The sequence below is a fragment of the Homarus americanus genome, unplaced genomic scaffold (genome assembly GCF_018991925.1).
Source record: "Homarus americanus isolate GMGI-L3 unplaced genomic scaffold, GMGI_Hamer_2.0 scaffold32929, whole genome shotgun sequence".
NCBI lineage: Eukaryota > Metazoa > Arthropoda > Malacostraca > Decapoda > Nephropidae > Homarus > Homarus americanus.
Genome location: NW_024737097.1, coordinates 3,960,213 through 3,977,677, shown reverse-complemented (window position 1 = coordinate 3,977,677; position 17,465 = coordinate 3,960,213). Strand labels below are relative to the sequence as shown.

The 17,465-nt window shown below is 42.0% G+C and overlaps 1 protein-coding gene across 1 annotated transcript; it reads right to left on the bottom strand.

The window, feature by feature from the left end:
• Positions 1 to 1,065: 1,065 nt before the first annotated feature.
• LOC121873163 (DNA-directed RNA polymerase II subunit RPB1-like) lies at positions 1,066 to 17,465 on the bottom strand. The gene is made up of 15 exons (XM_042376489.1): positions 17,191 to 17,465; positions 11,895 to 12,143; positions 10,936 to 11,205; positions 10,502 to 10,686; positions 10,278 to 10,408; positions 9,551 to 10,064; positions 9,138 to 9,360; positions 8,782 to 9,027; positions 8,376 to 8,585; positions 6,964 to 8,010; positions 6,352 to 6,663; positions 5,780 to 6,043; positions 5,361 to 5,523; positions 4,973 to 5,130; positions 1,066 to 4,461 (listed from the first exon to the last, which is right to left on the bottom strand). Exons 2-15 carry the CDS (start codon positions 11,970 to 11,972, stop codon positions 2,533 to 2,535), a joined length of 5,730 nt encoding a protein of 1,909 aa, XP_042232423.1. The 5' UTR covers positions 11,973 to 12,143; positions 17,191 to 17,465; the 3' UTR covers positions 1,066 to 2,532.

Sequence of the window (17,465 nt, the reverse complement as noted above, 5' to 3'; positions counted from 1 at the left end):
AAAATGTTGTGGTGGAATCCTGTAAACTGTAGTCTAGATGCCCAAACATATTAAGTGTACAAAATTATGTTCTCAAGCATATAAAGTTGGTTGAGGTTGTATATTCTGTATATTACTAGTGCTATACATACATAGTTTTATTGGTAGATATCAGTTGTGGTAATTGTACCTTTAAAGAGTGCAAAATGAACATAATTTTTGCTTCCAAAGATGTATTTTCTTAAATATCATTTAACTTAAGTGAAAGCATATATTGTACACCATACCCTGTACTTAATTTAGTGTTTGATGTTTTAAAGTTTTTCTTTGTATCTGTAACTACAACGTATTACACAAACAGTACAGTATTGAGGAAATTAACCCATTTTGCTTGTGTTTTCTGGACACTAAGGTTGCTAAAGTACTGTACCAAGGTCATGAATATGAGTGCTGCTTATAGTGTAGTGGGGGGGGGGGGCTTTTGAATCGTAGATTGAGGGGCATTTGAATTACAGATTAAGGGGCATTTGAAGGGTAGATTGAGGGGGCTGTTTCTTGCCTTCTCAAGCTGCCATTGGAACTCTGTTCAGCTCTACACAAAGGAATATATGGGACCAAAATGGCAATGTACTTTCAGATAACTTTATTTATTTATTTTTTTATGGATCCCTTAGAATGATAAAATTCATTCATAGAGTCTTAATGTCAATAGACTGATGAATTTCTTAACAAGGTCTTGAGTCATATAAACAGTATTGCATATCATTGAAAAATAATTCATACTAATCAAGTAATAACACCTGTCCTGTGATATGTTGTCTTGTCTAGGGAAATGTTCTTGAAGGTTATGTATAAACAAGGTGTCTCCATATTGGTGATTAGTTTTAACTTTATATTATAAGGATATTTTAGAAATTTGTCTTTGAAACTATATTTTTATATATATTTTTGTAGTAAGAATAATGAATTTTACAGTTCTCATTTGTGTAATGGTGATGTGAATGTAACAATTTATTGATTAATGAGAAGCTTAATAGCATTGTATGAAACTCAGCAAGTATATAATTGGTAATGCCAACACATGTGTAATTTTCTCCTTTTATGACATCCAGGACGTTACAATGGACCTCCGAGTACACCTTTTTTGTACGGCCTTAAGATGAGTCATATTTTCACATTGACTCCCACTATATAACTGGAGATTCATTCCCAAGGAAATGTTGTCAACAAAATACGTAATACTGTACAAGCACACACGTGAATGAAAATAAACCTTTTTAAACACATACATTGATTATTTCATGATGTAATATGATAATAAATGCACACAACACTTGAATTGAACACACTAGAAATGATGTTAAGTGCTGCTTGAGGTGGTGAGGTGAGGTTCACTACCAACAACAGTAATGTAATTAACTTCCAAAATACTACTGTTACATACATACACTAGTAACCATATGCTAATCTAATGTATACAGTACAGTATTAGGTCCTGCAGCACACACTAAACTTTAATGACCTACTAAGAGAGATATCTACAACACATTGAGAAAGAGTGAGTGGTACACATACACAAGTTTCTGTCCTATGTCTTAATTCAGAGAAATTATCTTAAGAAACTAAAAAATTGAAGCCATTAACCTTTTCTCTGAGAGGCATACAGATGATGTAGGTAAGATAATGTGAGAGAAATATATTTGTCTTAAAATGGCATAACAATAATAACAATATGCACAGGAGGAACTACTCTCTTGTGAATGGTTACAATAAGTTGAGGGATATATTACCTAAAGTTACAAATGCAAACCCTTATTACAGGTAAATCCTTGTAAGGAAAGCCCCATGAATCCTTGTAAGGAAACACCCATGAATCCTTCTAGAGAACCACCAGGATAATTATGAGGTTTCTTGAATCCACCAATGAAAACTTTTGATGTGACTTGAAGCTACCAATGGAAGCTTTTGATATGACTATAGAAGCCACCAATGGAAGCTCTTGAAATGGCTATAGAAGGCACCAATGGAAGCTCTTGATATGACTATAGAAGCCACCAATGGAAGCTCTTGAAATGGCTATAGAAGGCACCAATGGAAGCTCTTGATATGACTATAGAAGGCACCAATGGAAGCTCTTGATATGACTATAGAAGGCACCAATGGAAGCTCTTGATATGGAAATATCACTAGGATTGTACCCCACTAATGTTAAATACAATATAAAACAGACTAGTGACCTTTATAAACAACTGCAGTACTGTAGCTGTTTCTGACACTATCTCTTGTTTTACTGTCACTGGTTTTGTTACTGTCACTGGCTCAGGTCATCACCATGTTTACACTCAACCATTTCCCCTTCCCCATAAAAATTGAATGAAGTTTAGAAAGACGGGATCGATGAAAAAAAAAAAATATATATAGTTGAATCAGATACAGTACGGTAGATAATGTGAGAATGGTGAATAAATAGATGATAATAAAAAGATAATAAACGTGTGTAGAAGAGATACATTGAAAAAAAAAGAACTGTTTGGCTTTTGTTTTTTGTTTTAGTTAGCGCTTATTCTTTTTCTTTTGTTTCTTTTGTCGATCTTCCTCATCATCCTCAGCTAGACTTGGGGAGTAGACTGGGGAGGAGGGGCTATAACCAGGAGTACTAGGGCTGTAAGTTGGGGAAGTTGGGGAATATTTGGGACTGCTGGGACTATAAGTAGGTGAGGTTGGGGAATATTTGGGACTAGTTGGGCTGTATTGGGGACTAGAGGGGCTGCATGTTGGCGAAGTGGGCGAATACTTTGGCGAAGTTGGCGAGTAATTCGGAGAGGTTGGCGAGTACTTTGGGGAAGATGGGGAGTAGGATGGCGAGGTCGGCGAGTAAGTGGGGCTCGTTGGGGAGTACTTGGGTGATGTTGGGGAGTAGGACGGCGAACCGGGGGAGTAAGTCGGACTTGTCGGGGAGTAGTTTGGGCTCGTTGGGGAGTATTTGGGAGAAGTTGGAGAGTAGGAGGGTGACGCTGGTGAGTACTGCGGTGAAGTTGGGGAGTATGAGGGGCTGGTTGGGGAGTAAGAAGGACTGGTTGGGGAGTAGCCCGGGGATGATGGGGAGTAGTTGGGTGCATAGCTCGGGGAGGTTGGCGAATATGACGGAGATGTCGGGGAGTAAGATGGTGAGGTTGGGGAGTAGGAAGGACTGGTTGGGGAGTAAGAGGGGGAAGTGGGACTGTAGCTTGGGGAGGTTGGGGAGTAGGAAGGACTAGTTGGGGAGTAAGATGGAGAGGTTGGAGAGTAAGGTTGGGGAGTGGAAGGGGAGGAGGTTGGGGAGTAAGAAGGGGAGGTTGGGGAGTAAGAAGGGGAGGTTGGGGAATAGGAGGGAGAGGTTGGACTGTATGAGGGGCTTGTGGGGGAGTACTGGGGAGAGGCTGGGGAGTACTGGGGGCTGGTGGGGCTGTAGGTTGGGGATGTTGGGGAGTAGCCAGGAGATGCTGGGGTGAGGCTGGGTGAGGTGGGTTGATAGGCTGGGGAGGAGGGTGAATACGACGGTGACACAGCACTCGCCGGGCTGGGGAAGTAAGGGCTCATGCCTCCTGGGGACCCCGGACTGCCTGGCTGGGGGGACCAAGCTGGGGAGTATCCGGGGGAGAGACCAGTGGTTTCAGCGGCAGTTGCAGGGGAGAAAGCCGGACCACCAGGAGTCATGCCACTGCCCACTCCAGGCGTCCAACCTCCGTATGGCGACATGGAGGGTGTAGAGTTAGATGCCCATGGGGTCTGGGCGGGCGTCATTCCTGAGGAGGGTGATGCCTCGCTGAATATGCTGCCGGGGAGCATCATTGCTGCCCCGGGCATGGGCACCTCCATGCCCAGTTTGCATTTCTCGTCATCGAGTACCAGGTCAAAGGCTCCAGTCCCAATCTTCGGTAGTTGACCCAGCATGATGTTCTCTGAGACGCCACGGATGGGGTCGACCTCCGCATGTGACGCAGCCTCCATCAACACGTCGACGGATTCCTCAAAAGAGCACTTCATGAGGGCTCCGGTGTCCTGCCTGTTGATGCCGTGGCGGGTGATGGCCATGAGGTGGCCCTTGCTGGTCATGACGTCACACAGCAGAGCCAGGTGTCGGTAGTTGACGTACAGACCGTAGAACATGAGGACGGCGTTCATCTCCTTCTCGATACACTTCCTCACCGCCTCGATTCCCAAGACCTCGAATACCTCCAGGATGTCATTGGAGGACGTCCTTATGGGATCGACGTCGCGCTCAGAGAGGACTTTCATGAGTGCTGTGCCGTCAGTCTCCAACAACCACTCTGCTATGGCCTTGAATTCACCAGGTTCGTTGATGATGATTCGTTTCTTCTCGTCGGTCTGTGGCAAGTGCATGTACACCTTGGAGATGGACTCGATGCCCTGCAAGGTGAGGTCGTTCAGCATGTTCGCCTCAATACACCTCAGGAAGGTGTCGTCCTCCATCTTGTCCACCTGAATGATGAAGTCAATGTACAAAAACAGCATACAACAGTCACATTTACAATTACAACATTCATCACTCACATTTACAATTACAACTTTCATCACTCACACTTACAATTACAACTTTCATCACTCACACTTACAATTACAACTTTCATCACTCACACTTACAATTACAACTTTCATCACTCACTTACAATTACAACTTTCATCACTCACACTTACAATTACAACTTTCAACACACTGTCACCCTACAAGACACAAAACTGAATCACTTTCCCATTAATCCCATAGAGAGTATAAAGCCATCATACTCACCTGAATAAAGTATTGTATTTGATTGGGTAAAACACCAAACTCAAGGGGTGAAGCTACTGTAATCAAGGGGTTAAATTATTGGTACTCCAGGAATAAATTTGTTGTACTCAGGCCAGCATTGTACTCATGGGATTATACTACAGGAGGTCAGTATCGTAATCAAGGGGGAGGTATTAAATGACCATGTGCACACAAACTAACCTGCTCTTCGGGTTCGTCAGTCAACTTGTCATCGCCCACAATAATACGAATCCTCAGTACCAGTTTTTCAGCGTTGTCATCGTTGAAGATACAGTTGAGGTCGTCGCCGAACCCTGAGTTGATCTTCTGGGAGATTTGTTCCATTGTCAACTTCTTATCTGGTGTAGTCAATGATTGTCTTGTTAGAAATCTACTATTATATTGTTAGTAGAAATACGTCTAACTTAACGTCTTATGTTGTCAACAGAAAGATATCTACAGGCTACTAAGATTTTCTCTCTCTTTTGATTCCTTTATCCTTCCTCTCATATTATTCCTATCCAGTTTAATCCTTCATACTTTCTGTCTACATATTACCTTCCTTTTCCTGTTCAATCCTCCATCCTACCTGTCATCTTCTTCCTATCCAGTTCAATCCTCAACAACCAGGGGGAGATCCTAGAAACATCGAAGTCAGGCATCTCATAGTAGACATTAACAAACTCCTGGTCCTCCGCCACCACTGTGTTCTGAGGGTCTGGATCGTAGTAGATGGCTGTGTTCGAGGTCACCTGTAGAGAGAACGATCAAGGTACAGTTCAGGTATTGGTGATTAAAAGATATCTTGGGTGGTTATCATAGGTGTAGGGTGGTTATCATGTGTCTTGGGTGGTTATCGTGTGTCTAGGGTGGTTATCATGTGTCTAGGGTGGTTATCTATCAAAAATATTACAAGAATCTCCGACTTAACTTCTGACAACCTAAATGACAGTCTCACTTTAGGTGTGTGTAATCTAAATCATTCTAAGCCATGAAAAGTGAGCTGACCTTCTTGAGGGTGGTGTGCTCCATGCGACACAGGACATTCTTGGCCTTCTCGGCGTCCCTGGCAGCGGCGCCCACCAGGAACACGGTGAGGGAGGGCGCCTTGGGTTTCTTGCTGATGTTGATGATCTCCTTGAGGCGGGGCACACCCAGGGTTACGTTTTTGGAGGAGACGCCGGCGAAGTGGAAAGTGTTGAGGGTCATCTGTGTGGCAGGTTCTCCCAGGGACTGAGCAGCCAGGGCACCCACCATCTCTCCCGGCACTGCCTGAAGTACAGTACCACCAAGACACATAACATTAACTTACTGTACAGACACACATCTGTTATTGTAAAAGACAAAATAATGTCATGACCACACTAATTCTGATATTTTACGGCTAGTCCCTGATGACTTTTTTTGTATACAGTAGTACTTACATTGTCTGTGTACATTATTTTTATACCTACACTGTTTATGATCATGCTACATCAGTGTCATTTGTATGAGTATTTTTACCGAGTATCTTTCTGTTCTATCTATTTCCCTACCTATCTATCTATCAATCTCTACAGGAAGGATGAACCATTACTCACGGTGGCCTGGTTGAATCTGGTCTCGATCTCTCCTATAAGCCAGTTGAAAGCCTCTGTGGTGAGTTTGTATTCCTCGGCAACCTTCTTGGTGCACAGTGTGGACCTCACCAAACATTGGAACAGGAAGGTGGCATTCTCATTGGCCTGCTTGCTGATGCGGTCGTTGCCGGACACAATGACACACTTATCCAGCATCGTCTGGATACTCTCCACCACCCGCACAGGTGATAGATCTGTCTGGGTCCTCTTGTTGATGTGGAAGATCTTCTGCACGTTCCAGATCATCCGCTCCAAGTTACACGGCAACACCACCTGTGCCAACACGTGTGAGTTATATATTATTTGTTTATCTTAGCAGCTAATAATTATGGTCGTCTTTTATAAGACTATGATGATACTAACCATATATTTAACTCTTGTTACAGTTGATATGTCATGTACAGTGTGTCAGTGAATTCAATAAAATTATGAAACAAAAAGGAATAATAATTCCTTTTTTGAGAAGTACTTCTGTGCATTGTGGCAAAGTTTATGAACAAGTGAGATAACTGCCTTACTCCTCCGAGACTTTATGGTGTGATTATAGAGAATTCTTGTGGTAGAACAGTTTACCTTAGTGTCACCCTTGGGGAAGACCTGTCGGAGGGTCTGTCTGTCCTCTTGCAGATGCTGCCACTCACCCTCCAGGATGTTGATGGCGTCAGGGGAGCCCAGGATCTCTCGCACCACCTCCTCCGTGAAGAGCTTCCTCAAGTAGCGTTCGTTGGACGCTTCGAAGCGATAGCGATCATCAAAACGTCGATTGGAGAGTTTGATAGTGGGCAGATTCTGGAATTCAACGAACTCTCCCGCAAGGCCGTCCTCTCCATACCTGAGCTGGATCACCTGACTGACACTGTTCCTCACCGTGCCATCATAGTTGACCATCACACTCTCCATGGCCTTGATCAGGCGCCGCTGGATGTAGCCCGTCTCGGCGGTCTTAACGGCGGTATCAATTAGACCCTCGCGACCTCCCATGGCATGAAAGTAGAACTCTGAGGGTGTAAGGCCGGCCAGGTAGGAATTCTCTACGAAACCACGAGATTCTGGACCGTAGTCATCTTTGATGAAGTGAGGCAATGTTCTCTTGCGAAATCCGAAGGGAATCCTCTTACCCTCAACATTCTGCTGCCCCACACAAGCAATAACCTGAGAGATGTTAATGTTGGAGCCCTTGGACCCTGCCACCACCATGGCCTTCAGGTTGTTATACTCCGTCAACGACTTCTTGGCAGAGCCTCCAGTCTTGTCACGGGCATCGTTGAGGATGCGATTGACCTGATTTTCGAAGGTCTGCCTGAGTGTGTTGCCGGGTGTGGGCTCCAGCTCGTCGTTGTGAGCCTTGTGGATCACCTCTATCACGTCCTCCTTGGCCTTCTTGATGGTGTCCTGGATGACCCTGTAGGTGTTGGGGTCGGAGATGGTGTCACCGATGCCAATACTGTGACCCTCCAGCAGTAGCCAATTGTTGACCACAGTCTGGATGTTACCGTAGAAGCGACCAGCGATCTCATGACCCAGCTCCATCCATGACAAGTGCATCATGGACCCCGAGGAAGCCCCAAGGGTCTTCTTACACAGGATACCCATGATGAGCTCCCCGTGTTCCACCAGCACCTGCAAAACTCATCAAGGTTAACACTTAACTATTTACCTTAACCTAACTAAAACCTAACCTAACTCTCCAAATAACTTTTATTATGTTGAACCATTATGTGATGTAAGCTGAGGTGTCTAATCATCAAGTCATCTATGTACTATAATACCTTAGTGAGTAATGCACTAAATTTTTACCTTATGAAGATTAGGTTTCCCAACTTATTTCACCTGAAGATTAACCAACCTAACACTACTTGGGGGACTTAGGTTATTTCAACTAAGGATTAATCACCCTAATGATAACCTAACCTAATTCCTCTTGGTAGCATTAGGATATTTAATCATTATGTGAAATAAGTCGAGGTGTGTAATCTGGGTCTTGCCTTGGTGTCCCCAGGAGAGATCCACTTGTAGGGGCCGTCGTCCTCGTCGTCAGGGTGAGTGGCGTGGGTCTTCACCAGGTTCAAGTTACCTGGGATGATGAGGGAGAAGAGCTGCTTGCCTGTCCACAGCGGTTTAGGTTTGAGTATGGCCGGGTGAGGCATCCGGCCATCCCAGATTGGCAGGAACATGAGGAGGTTCATCATTTCAGCCTGTAGGGAGGAGGACACATCACCTATCTCCAACAAATAGGACATATCTGCAATATCTATCTCCAACAGGTAAGAGACATCTATATCACTTATCTCCAACAAGTAGGACACAGGACACATAAAATGGAACATAACACCAACAAAACTACTGAAGTTAGCCAATGAGCGAGAGAGATGCACCCACCTATTGCCTTACCTTATCAAGAAACACGTCCCTCTTGGTCATCTTACGGACAGCAGTTAGGGTGTCCTGCACAATACCCATGACTGGTCTATTAGATTGCGGGGTGACGACCATTCTGGGGGTAAGGTGGAGGTTCTCGATCTCCGCGCGGGTCTCCATACTCTGAGGCACGTGGAGGTTCATTTCATCCCCGTCGAAGTCCGCGTTGTATGGCGACGTCACGGATAGGTTCATGCGGAAGGTGGACCACGGTAACACCTGTGGGATAATGATATGACTATTTAAACCCCCTTTTCATTGACCTATCATGACTGAGATCTATCATAACCCTGTAACCCACCACGACCTTATAACCCTCTGTGACCTACCTTGACCTTGTGACCCATCATGGACATTTTATGTAGGGTAGGTTGCCTGTTGAAGATGATCAGGTCACCGTCGGTAATGTGTCGCTCCACCTTATACCCACACTGAAGGTGGAGGTCGGAGGGTTTTGGGTGATAGCGGAGGTCAATACGGGCACCGTTATCCCTCATTATATATTTAGCTCCTGGGTACTGATTGTTACCTCTCTTAACCAGCTCCATCATCCTGTAAGAGAGAATTGATGATGGTGAATGTGACTAAATTATGTCATTTGCTTAAACCTATATAACCCAACATGTGAAAACCATACTGTATGAATTGTACCTTTAACTTATGGGTAAATAAATCGTTTCGGTTTCTAATTAGCGATGATGATTTAACAATAACATGAGTAAGAAGAAGACCATGAACTCACTTGGTGATATTGAAGGGTGTGACAATCTCTGGGTAGGTGAGGTTCTGAGCGATGGAGCGAGGGACTCCCACTTGGTCGATCCGTAGGTTGGGGTCGGCTGTGATAACCGTCCGGGCGGAGAAATCCACTCTCTTACCCATCAGGTTACCTCGTATCCGGCCTTCCTTACCCTTCAGGCGTGATTTGAGAGCCTTGAGCGGACGTCCAGATTTCTGCAGAGCCCTGGGCATACCGGGCATGTCGTTATCCGTCATGGTAGCGACGTGAAACTGTAAGCTCTTGATGTTCTCCGCGATGACGTGAGCGGCTGCGCCAGACTGTTCATTACGGATCAGTTCATTGTTGGATTTGATGATGTCTGCGAGTTTGTGCGTGAGGTCGTCTTGGTTACGGGCTGAACCATACATCACCACGGCCGGTCGGACTGGCAGCGGCGGCACGGGCAGTACTGTCATGATCATCCAGTCAGGGCGGGCGAACTTAGGATCCATCCCCAGCAAGTAACAGTCTTCATCTATAACACATCAGTAACAAGTAATGAATCTTATGAAGATTAGGATCCCCAGCTTATTGCACCTGATGATTAAAACACCCTAATGATTAATTAAGGGGGGGAGGGGATACGTTAGGATAGTGCTAGGATATTTAATACAGTAGTGGACGTGAATGAAGAATCAATACTTTGTTGGTTTGTTTAAGTAAGTAACCCACAACCACACCCACACACCAGAGATATGCCTGAATATCTCGTGGACTCTCTCTGCCGTGACGGACTGTTTCCGATCCTGCGTGTCCTCGTTGACGTGTTTCCACTCCGCTACCAGCTCAAGGCCCACTCGCTTCACATTGGGTTGATACCTGTAATATATATGTTGCTCTGTAGTACATCGTCTGTATACCTGACCTTATATAACGATTTTATTCTCATTCTATCTCTCCATCCATCCCTACCTCCCACAACCACCATGTCCTTGCGTTTTCTTAATCTTGGTTGGGTCGTCTGGGTCCTTGGTTATGTCCACCTCGTCCCCTCCTTCACAGATCATCTTCCCCTTGCAAAGATTGTACACGTGTAACAGTCTCTTCCTGGGCTGACCTTTCGACTTGGTTACGATCTCTCTTATCTTGGGGTGTTGCTGCAGGAGGAAGGAAGATTGTGTTGTTGTTGTGGCAGAGAGATTGTGTTGTTGTTGTTCTTTATAAAGCCAAAGTAATATTTTGTATCATTTTAATACTGTGACATTTTCCTGTAGGTTACAGTCGAGGATTACAATAGGTTACAGTAGATTATAATAGAGAGTTATAGAAATTATATTACAGTAGAAGGTTATACAGTAAGTTACAACACATTACAGAAACGTAGAGTAAAACAAAACTCGACTCACCGTATTAAACAACAGCTTGCTACAGTAGAAACACACACAGCGGATAATCTTGACAGTCTTGGTGAGGAAACCCACATGAAAGACGGGTTTGGCCAGATTAAGATGACCAAAGTGACCTGGACAATCGGTCATGTTGCCGGCACAGGTCGTACAGCGGGTGTTACGATCTAGACAACCTTGGCGAGGATCCATCAACCCACCTAATTTCGGGCGGCCGTTCTCGTACACCTCCGAGTATTTGATGCCTCCTTCGGTGACTGACATGTGACGCTGTGGGAGAAGTTTTGGAATGGTGAATCAAGCTGTAGAAAAGGTCTTAAATTATTATGGCCCAAACTGTAGAAAACGTGACTAAAACTAAAAAACTAAAAAAAAATAACCCAAAACTTTAGAAAAAAGACCAAAAACTGTAGAAGTAGAGCAAGACTGTAGAAAAGGTGACCAAACTCTCTCTCTCTCTCTCTATATATATATATATATATATATATATATATATATATATATATATATATATATATATATATATATATATATATATATATATATATTCATCTGGATATCCCCCCACCCACCCCACCCATGAAGTTATATTTGAGACACTACAACAAATCACTTCCAGAATATAAATACACAATGTTCTAAAAGTAACTCCACTCCCCAACACACATACCACACACGTCTCCACTGAGCAGTTAGAATTATTGGTAGTAACTTGTGGCCTACTTGTGGGCCTTCTGGTGGACTAGGCCTGTATTATGACCACAAACATCACCCGGCCCTACTATTTATGGCGTCATGTAAACATACAGGGTGTTCCAAAATTCCGTACTCGTCGTCATAAATATTATTTGATGCCTAAATTTATTATTAATGTACGAGGGTATGGTGTGTGTGTGTGTGTGTGTGTGTGTGTGTGTGTGTGTGTGTGTGTGTGTGTGTGAGAAAGGAATAACACTCACAATTTCATCGGGACTGAGAATGCCGAATTGAACTCTCCTTACTCCTCTGAGGGGCGCTTTGCTGTCTAACCCTGTCATGATGACCTTCCCTTTCCTGTTTCCTTCCTCTTGATAAGTCCTCTTCTTCCTCCTCTTCCCCCTCTTCCTCTTCTTCCTCCTCCTCCTCCTCCTCTTCTTCCTCTTTCTTCTTCCTTCTTGGGTGTTTGTTTACGTCACTACAGCCAGCAAAGGGGGGTATAGTTCCTCCGCCTGTCAACGTGAATATAATTTTAACCTATGACAAGCTATTAGCATACGGCAAATTATTTGTCTATGTTATTTTAGGTTAGGTTAGTTTAGGTTATGTTATTTTAGGTTAGGTTAGTTTAGGTTATGTTATTTTAGGTTAGGTTAGTTTAGGTTATGTTATTTTAGGTTAGGTTAGTTTAGGTTATGTTATTTTAGGTTAGGTTAGTTTAGGTTATGTTATTTTAGGTTAGGTTAGTTTAGGTTATGTTATTTTAGGTTAGGTTAGTTTAGGTTATGTTATTTTAGGTTAGGTTAGTTTAGGTTATGTTATTTTAGGTTAGGTTAGTTTAGGTTATGTTATTTTAGGTTAGGTTAGTTTAGGTTATGTTATTTTAGGTTAGGTTAGTTTAGGTTATGTTATTTTAGGTTAGGTTAGTTAAGGTTATGTTATTTTAGGTTAGGTTAGTTTAGGTTATGTTATTTTAGGTTAGGTTAGTTTAGGTTATGTTATTTTAGGTTAGGTTAGTTTAGGTTATGTTATTTTAGGTTAGGTTAGTTTAGGTTATGTTATTTTAGGTTAGGTTAGTTTAGGTTATGTTATTTTAGGTTAGGTTAGGGTAGCTCAGCTTAGGCTATTGTTCGGGGTGTTTAATCATCAGGTGAAATAAACTGGGGTATCTATTTTTCACGTATTCCAAAACGTCTTCACATTACGTACTAAAATACATACCTAGAGTCCACTGAGCAAGGTAATCTATACTAATTAACAGGTGTAGGTATATAATTAACAGGAGTGGGTATATAATTAACAGGTGTGGGTATATAATTAACAGGTGTGGGGTATATAATTAACAGGTGTGTGTTTATAATTAACAGGTGTAGGTATATAATTAACAGGTGTGGGTATATAATTAACAGGTGTGGGTATATAATTAACGTGTGGGTATATAATTAACAGGTGTGGGTATATAATTAACAGGTGTAGGTATATAATTAACAGGTGTGGGTATATAATTAACAGGTGTGGGTATATAATTAACAGGTGTAGGTATATAATTAACAGGTGTGGGTATATAATTAACAGGTGTGGGTATATAATTAACAGGTGTAGGTATATAATTAACAGGTGTGGGTATATAATTAACAGGTGTGGGTATATAATTAACAGGTGTAGGTATATAATTAACAGGTGTGGGTATATAATTAACAGGTGTAGGTATATAATTAACAGGTGTGGGTATATATAATTATTCATACTGTAGGTTTCATTATACACTAATTTAGATTATTATGGATTAGCAGCCAAGCATAAGTCAAGAACCCTACTAGTGTATCCCATGGCTTTGTTGGGTATCCATGGTCGAATTGCCTTATTGTTTAAGTAGTACATTGTTTAGGTAGTACATTGTTTAGGTAGTACATTGTTTAGGTAGTACATTGTTTAAGTAGTACATTGTTTAAGTAGTACATTGTTTAGGTAGTACATTGTTTAGGTAGTACATTGTTTAAGTAGTACATTGTTTAGGTAGTACATTGTAGTACATTGTTTAGGGTAGGCTATTGTTTAGGTAGTACATTGTTTGTTTATTGTTTAGTAGTACATTGTTTAGTACTGTTTAGGTAGTACATTGTTTGTTGTTTAGGTAGTACATTGTTTAGGTAGTACATGTTTAGGTAGTACATTGTTTAGGTAGTACTAGTACAGTACATTGTTTAGGTAGTACATTGTTTAAGTAGTACATTGTTTAGTAGTACATTGTTTAGTAGTACATTGTTACAGGTAGTACATTGTTTAGGTAGTACATTGTTTAAGTAGTACATTGTTTAGGTAGTACATTGTTTAGGTAGTACATTGTTTAGGTAGTACATTGTTTAAGTAGTACATTGTTTAAGTAGTACATTGTTTAGGTAGTACATTGTTTAGGTAGTACATTGTTTAAGTAGTACATTGTTTAGGTAGTACATTGTTTTAGGTAGTACATTGTTTAAGTAGTACATTGTTTAGGTAGTACATTGTTTAGGTAGTACATTGTTTAGGTAGTACATTGTTTAGGTAGTACATTGTTTAGGTAGTACATTGTTTAGGTAGTACATTGTTTAAGTAGTACATTGTTTAGGTAGTACATTGTTTAGGTAGTACATTGTTTAGGTAGTACATTGTTTAGGTAGTACATTGTTTAAGTAGTACATTGTTTAGGTAGTACATTGTTTAGGTAGTACATTGTTTAGGTAGTACATTGTTTAGGTAGTACATTGTTTAAGTAGTACATTGTTTAGGTAGTACATTGTTTAAGTAGTACATTGTTTAGGTAGTACATTGTTTAAGTAGTACATTGTTTAAGTAGTACATTGTTTAGGTAGTACATTGTTTAAGTAGTACATTGTTTAGGTAGTACATTGTTTAAGTAGTACATTGTTTAAGTAGTACATTGTTTAGGTAGTACATTGTTTAGGTAGTACATTGTTTAAGTAGTACATTGTTTAGGTAGTACATTGTTTAAGTAGTACATTGTTTAGGTAGTACATTGTTTAGGTAGTACATTGTTTAGGTAGTACATTGTTTAGGTAGTACATTGTTTAAGTAGTACATTGTTTAGGTAGTACATTGATGATTGTATACTTCTATGGTCATATATACTGTATACCTACATGCTGAAGTATACTCCTGGATTGTATGCTGAACTGTACTCCTGCATTGAACTAATTGTGAACTTTTATGACTGTTTTACTGAATATCTTCCTATCTATCTCTGTTAACATCAGTTCTGGCGGTAGATAAGCTTATTAAACCAACGTCTTTTAGTGTTTAGTTAAAAAGTATTGTAATTTCTGCAACACTCGAATGCACTGCGTTGTTCCCTGCACGTGTGGGGCCTGTTTTACCTCTCTCTCCTCTCGCTACCTTCTCCTCCCTCCCCTCTTCTCTCTCCTTCCCCACTACCTCCTCCCTCCTCCCTCCCCCCGCTCCTTCCCTCTCTACTTCCTCCATCATTATCCCTCTCTCACTACCCCCCACCCCACTAAGACTAGTTGCAGGAGGGAGTATTGTTACACAAGTAGATCTGACAATGAGGTTCTTCCCGGGGGACACACACACACACACACACACACACACACACACACACACACACACACACACACACACACACACACACACACACACACACACACAGTCATTCTCTCTGTCTCTCATGCCATAATGTACACATGAAACACACATACACACACACACACACACACACACACACACACACACACACACACACACACACACACTGTACATTCAGGTGAAAATTACATTACATACTAAATAATAATGAAAAGGTTAATAAGACGAAAATATATCAGCAATTAGGATCGAAATTATTAATGTATAAAAATATTTATCTGGTAATGGCATCAGAGTCGTTCACACCATTCATATATTGGCGCGCTGCCCACATACTTGGTGTCGCCAACGGTGGGGGTCCCCAGAACCAAGTATGACTTATCTAACCTAACCTATATATCTAACTTTTCCTGTACTAAACCAACCCAACCAAAACCAAACCCAACCTAAACCAAACCAAACCAAACCTAAACCAAACCAAACCAAACCTAAACCAAACCAAACCAAACCAAACCTAAACCCAACCTAAAACTCAACCAAACCAAACCCAACCAAAACCAAACCCAACCTAAACAAACCCTAACCAAACCAAACCTAAACAACCAAACCCAACCCAACAAAAACCAAACCCAACCTAAACCAAACCAAACCCAACCTAAACCAAACCAAACCCAACCTAAACCAAACCCAACCCAACCTAAACCAAACCAAACCCAACCTAAACCAAACCAAACCAAACCAACCTATCCTAATCTAACCACATTTCCTCTGGTATATGGCAATTTCTCTGTAACAAACTATATTCTTTAATAATGTGTAGCCTCTGGTAATAAGAAACATGGAGAAATTTCTTTAATAATACGTCACCAATGTAAACACGTTCATTACTAGTAACCGCATGGGAGAGTTGACGGTACTGTTGCGTCACTGATACGTCACCAATGTAAACAAATTCTAATTAAAGTGACTATGTTGGATATTCTCGAGTAGGGGAGGGAGGAGGTAGAGATGGGAGGGTAAGGTGGAGATGGGAGGTGGAGGTGGAGATGGGAGGGGGTAAAGGTGAGACAGGGAGGAGGTAAAGTGGAGATGGGAGGGGTAAAGGTGGAGATGGGAGGTGGAGGTAGATGGGAGGGGTAAAGGTGGAGACGGGAGGAGGAGGTAAAGGTGGAGATGGGAGGGGTAAGGTGGAGATGGGAGGGTGGAGGTGGAATGGAGAGGTGGAGGTGGAGATGGGAGGGGTAAAGGTGGAGACAGGGTAAAGGTGAGATGGGAGGGGGTAAAGGTGGAGATGGAGGGGTAAAGGTGGAGATGGAGGGGGTAAAGGTGGAGATGGGAGGGTAAAGGTGGAGATGGGAGGGGTAAAGGTGGAGATGGGAGGGTATGGAGATGGGAGGGGTAAAGGTGGAGATGGAGGGAAAGGTGAGATGGGAGGGGAAAGGTGAGATGGAGGGGTAAAGGTGGAGATGGAGGGGTAAAGGTGGAGATGGAGGTGGAGATGGGAGGGGGTAAAGGTGGAGATGGGAGGGGGTAAAGGTGGAGATGGGAGGGGGTAAAGGTGGAGATGGGAGGGGGTGGAGACGAGACGTTCGGGTATATATCGCTTGTTCGAAACCAAAATCATTTATATCGTTTTAATCTTTATCACTCATTAATTAAAAATCAAATCCTACTAGCAATACCATTTGTAGTATATATAACAAAGAACTATTAGTATTATTGATATTTGACGTATTTTTTAATTGTTAGTCTCACTGTTATCATGAAAGCTATTATTTTGTTATTAATGACCACAATGCATCCTTACCTACCAGAAGATTGCAAATGGCGACCCCAAAAAAGTTACTATCAAGGACAATATGGCACCTGTTTACCTGACATAATTGGCCTTAAGAAACAGGTAACCAGAGAAGATAATTATGTTGTGTCTTAAACAGAATAAAAATTGGTGAAACTAACCTGCTTTTTTTTTTTTTTTTTTACGTTGGCAATGATGGGATATTAAGGATGTTTTTTGGGGGAGGAAAGATTATTGGCAACACTGACACCATACCACAGTACTTGTCATTGTTAAATTTATCACTCCGGGAGGATATAAATTACAATTAACTTTCCTAATTAACATATTTTCAGCGTCACACAGCGTCACATATTGTAAGGTGGTTGTTGATGAGAAATAATATATTATCTCGGGGTTGGTGAAGTAGAGCGTGTGCGCGCCAACTGTGTCCGGC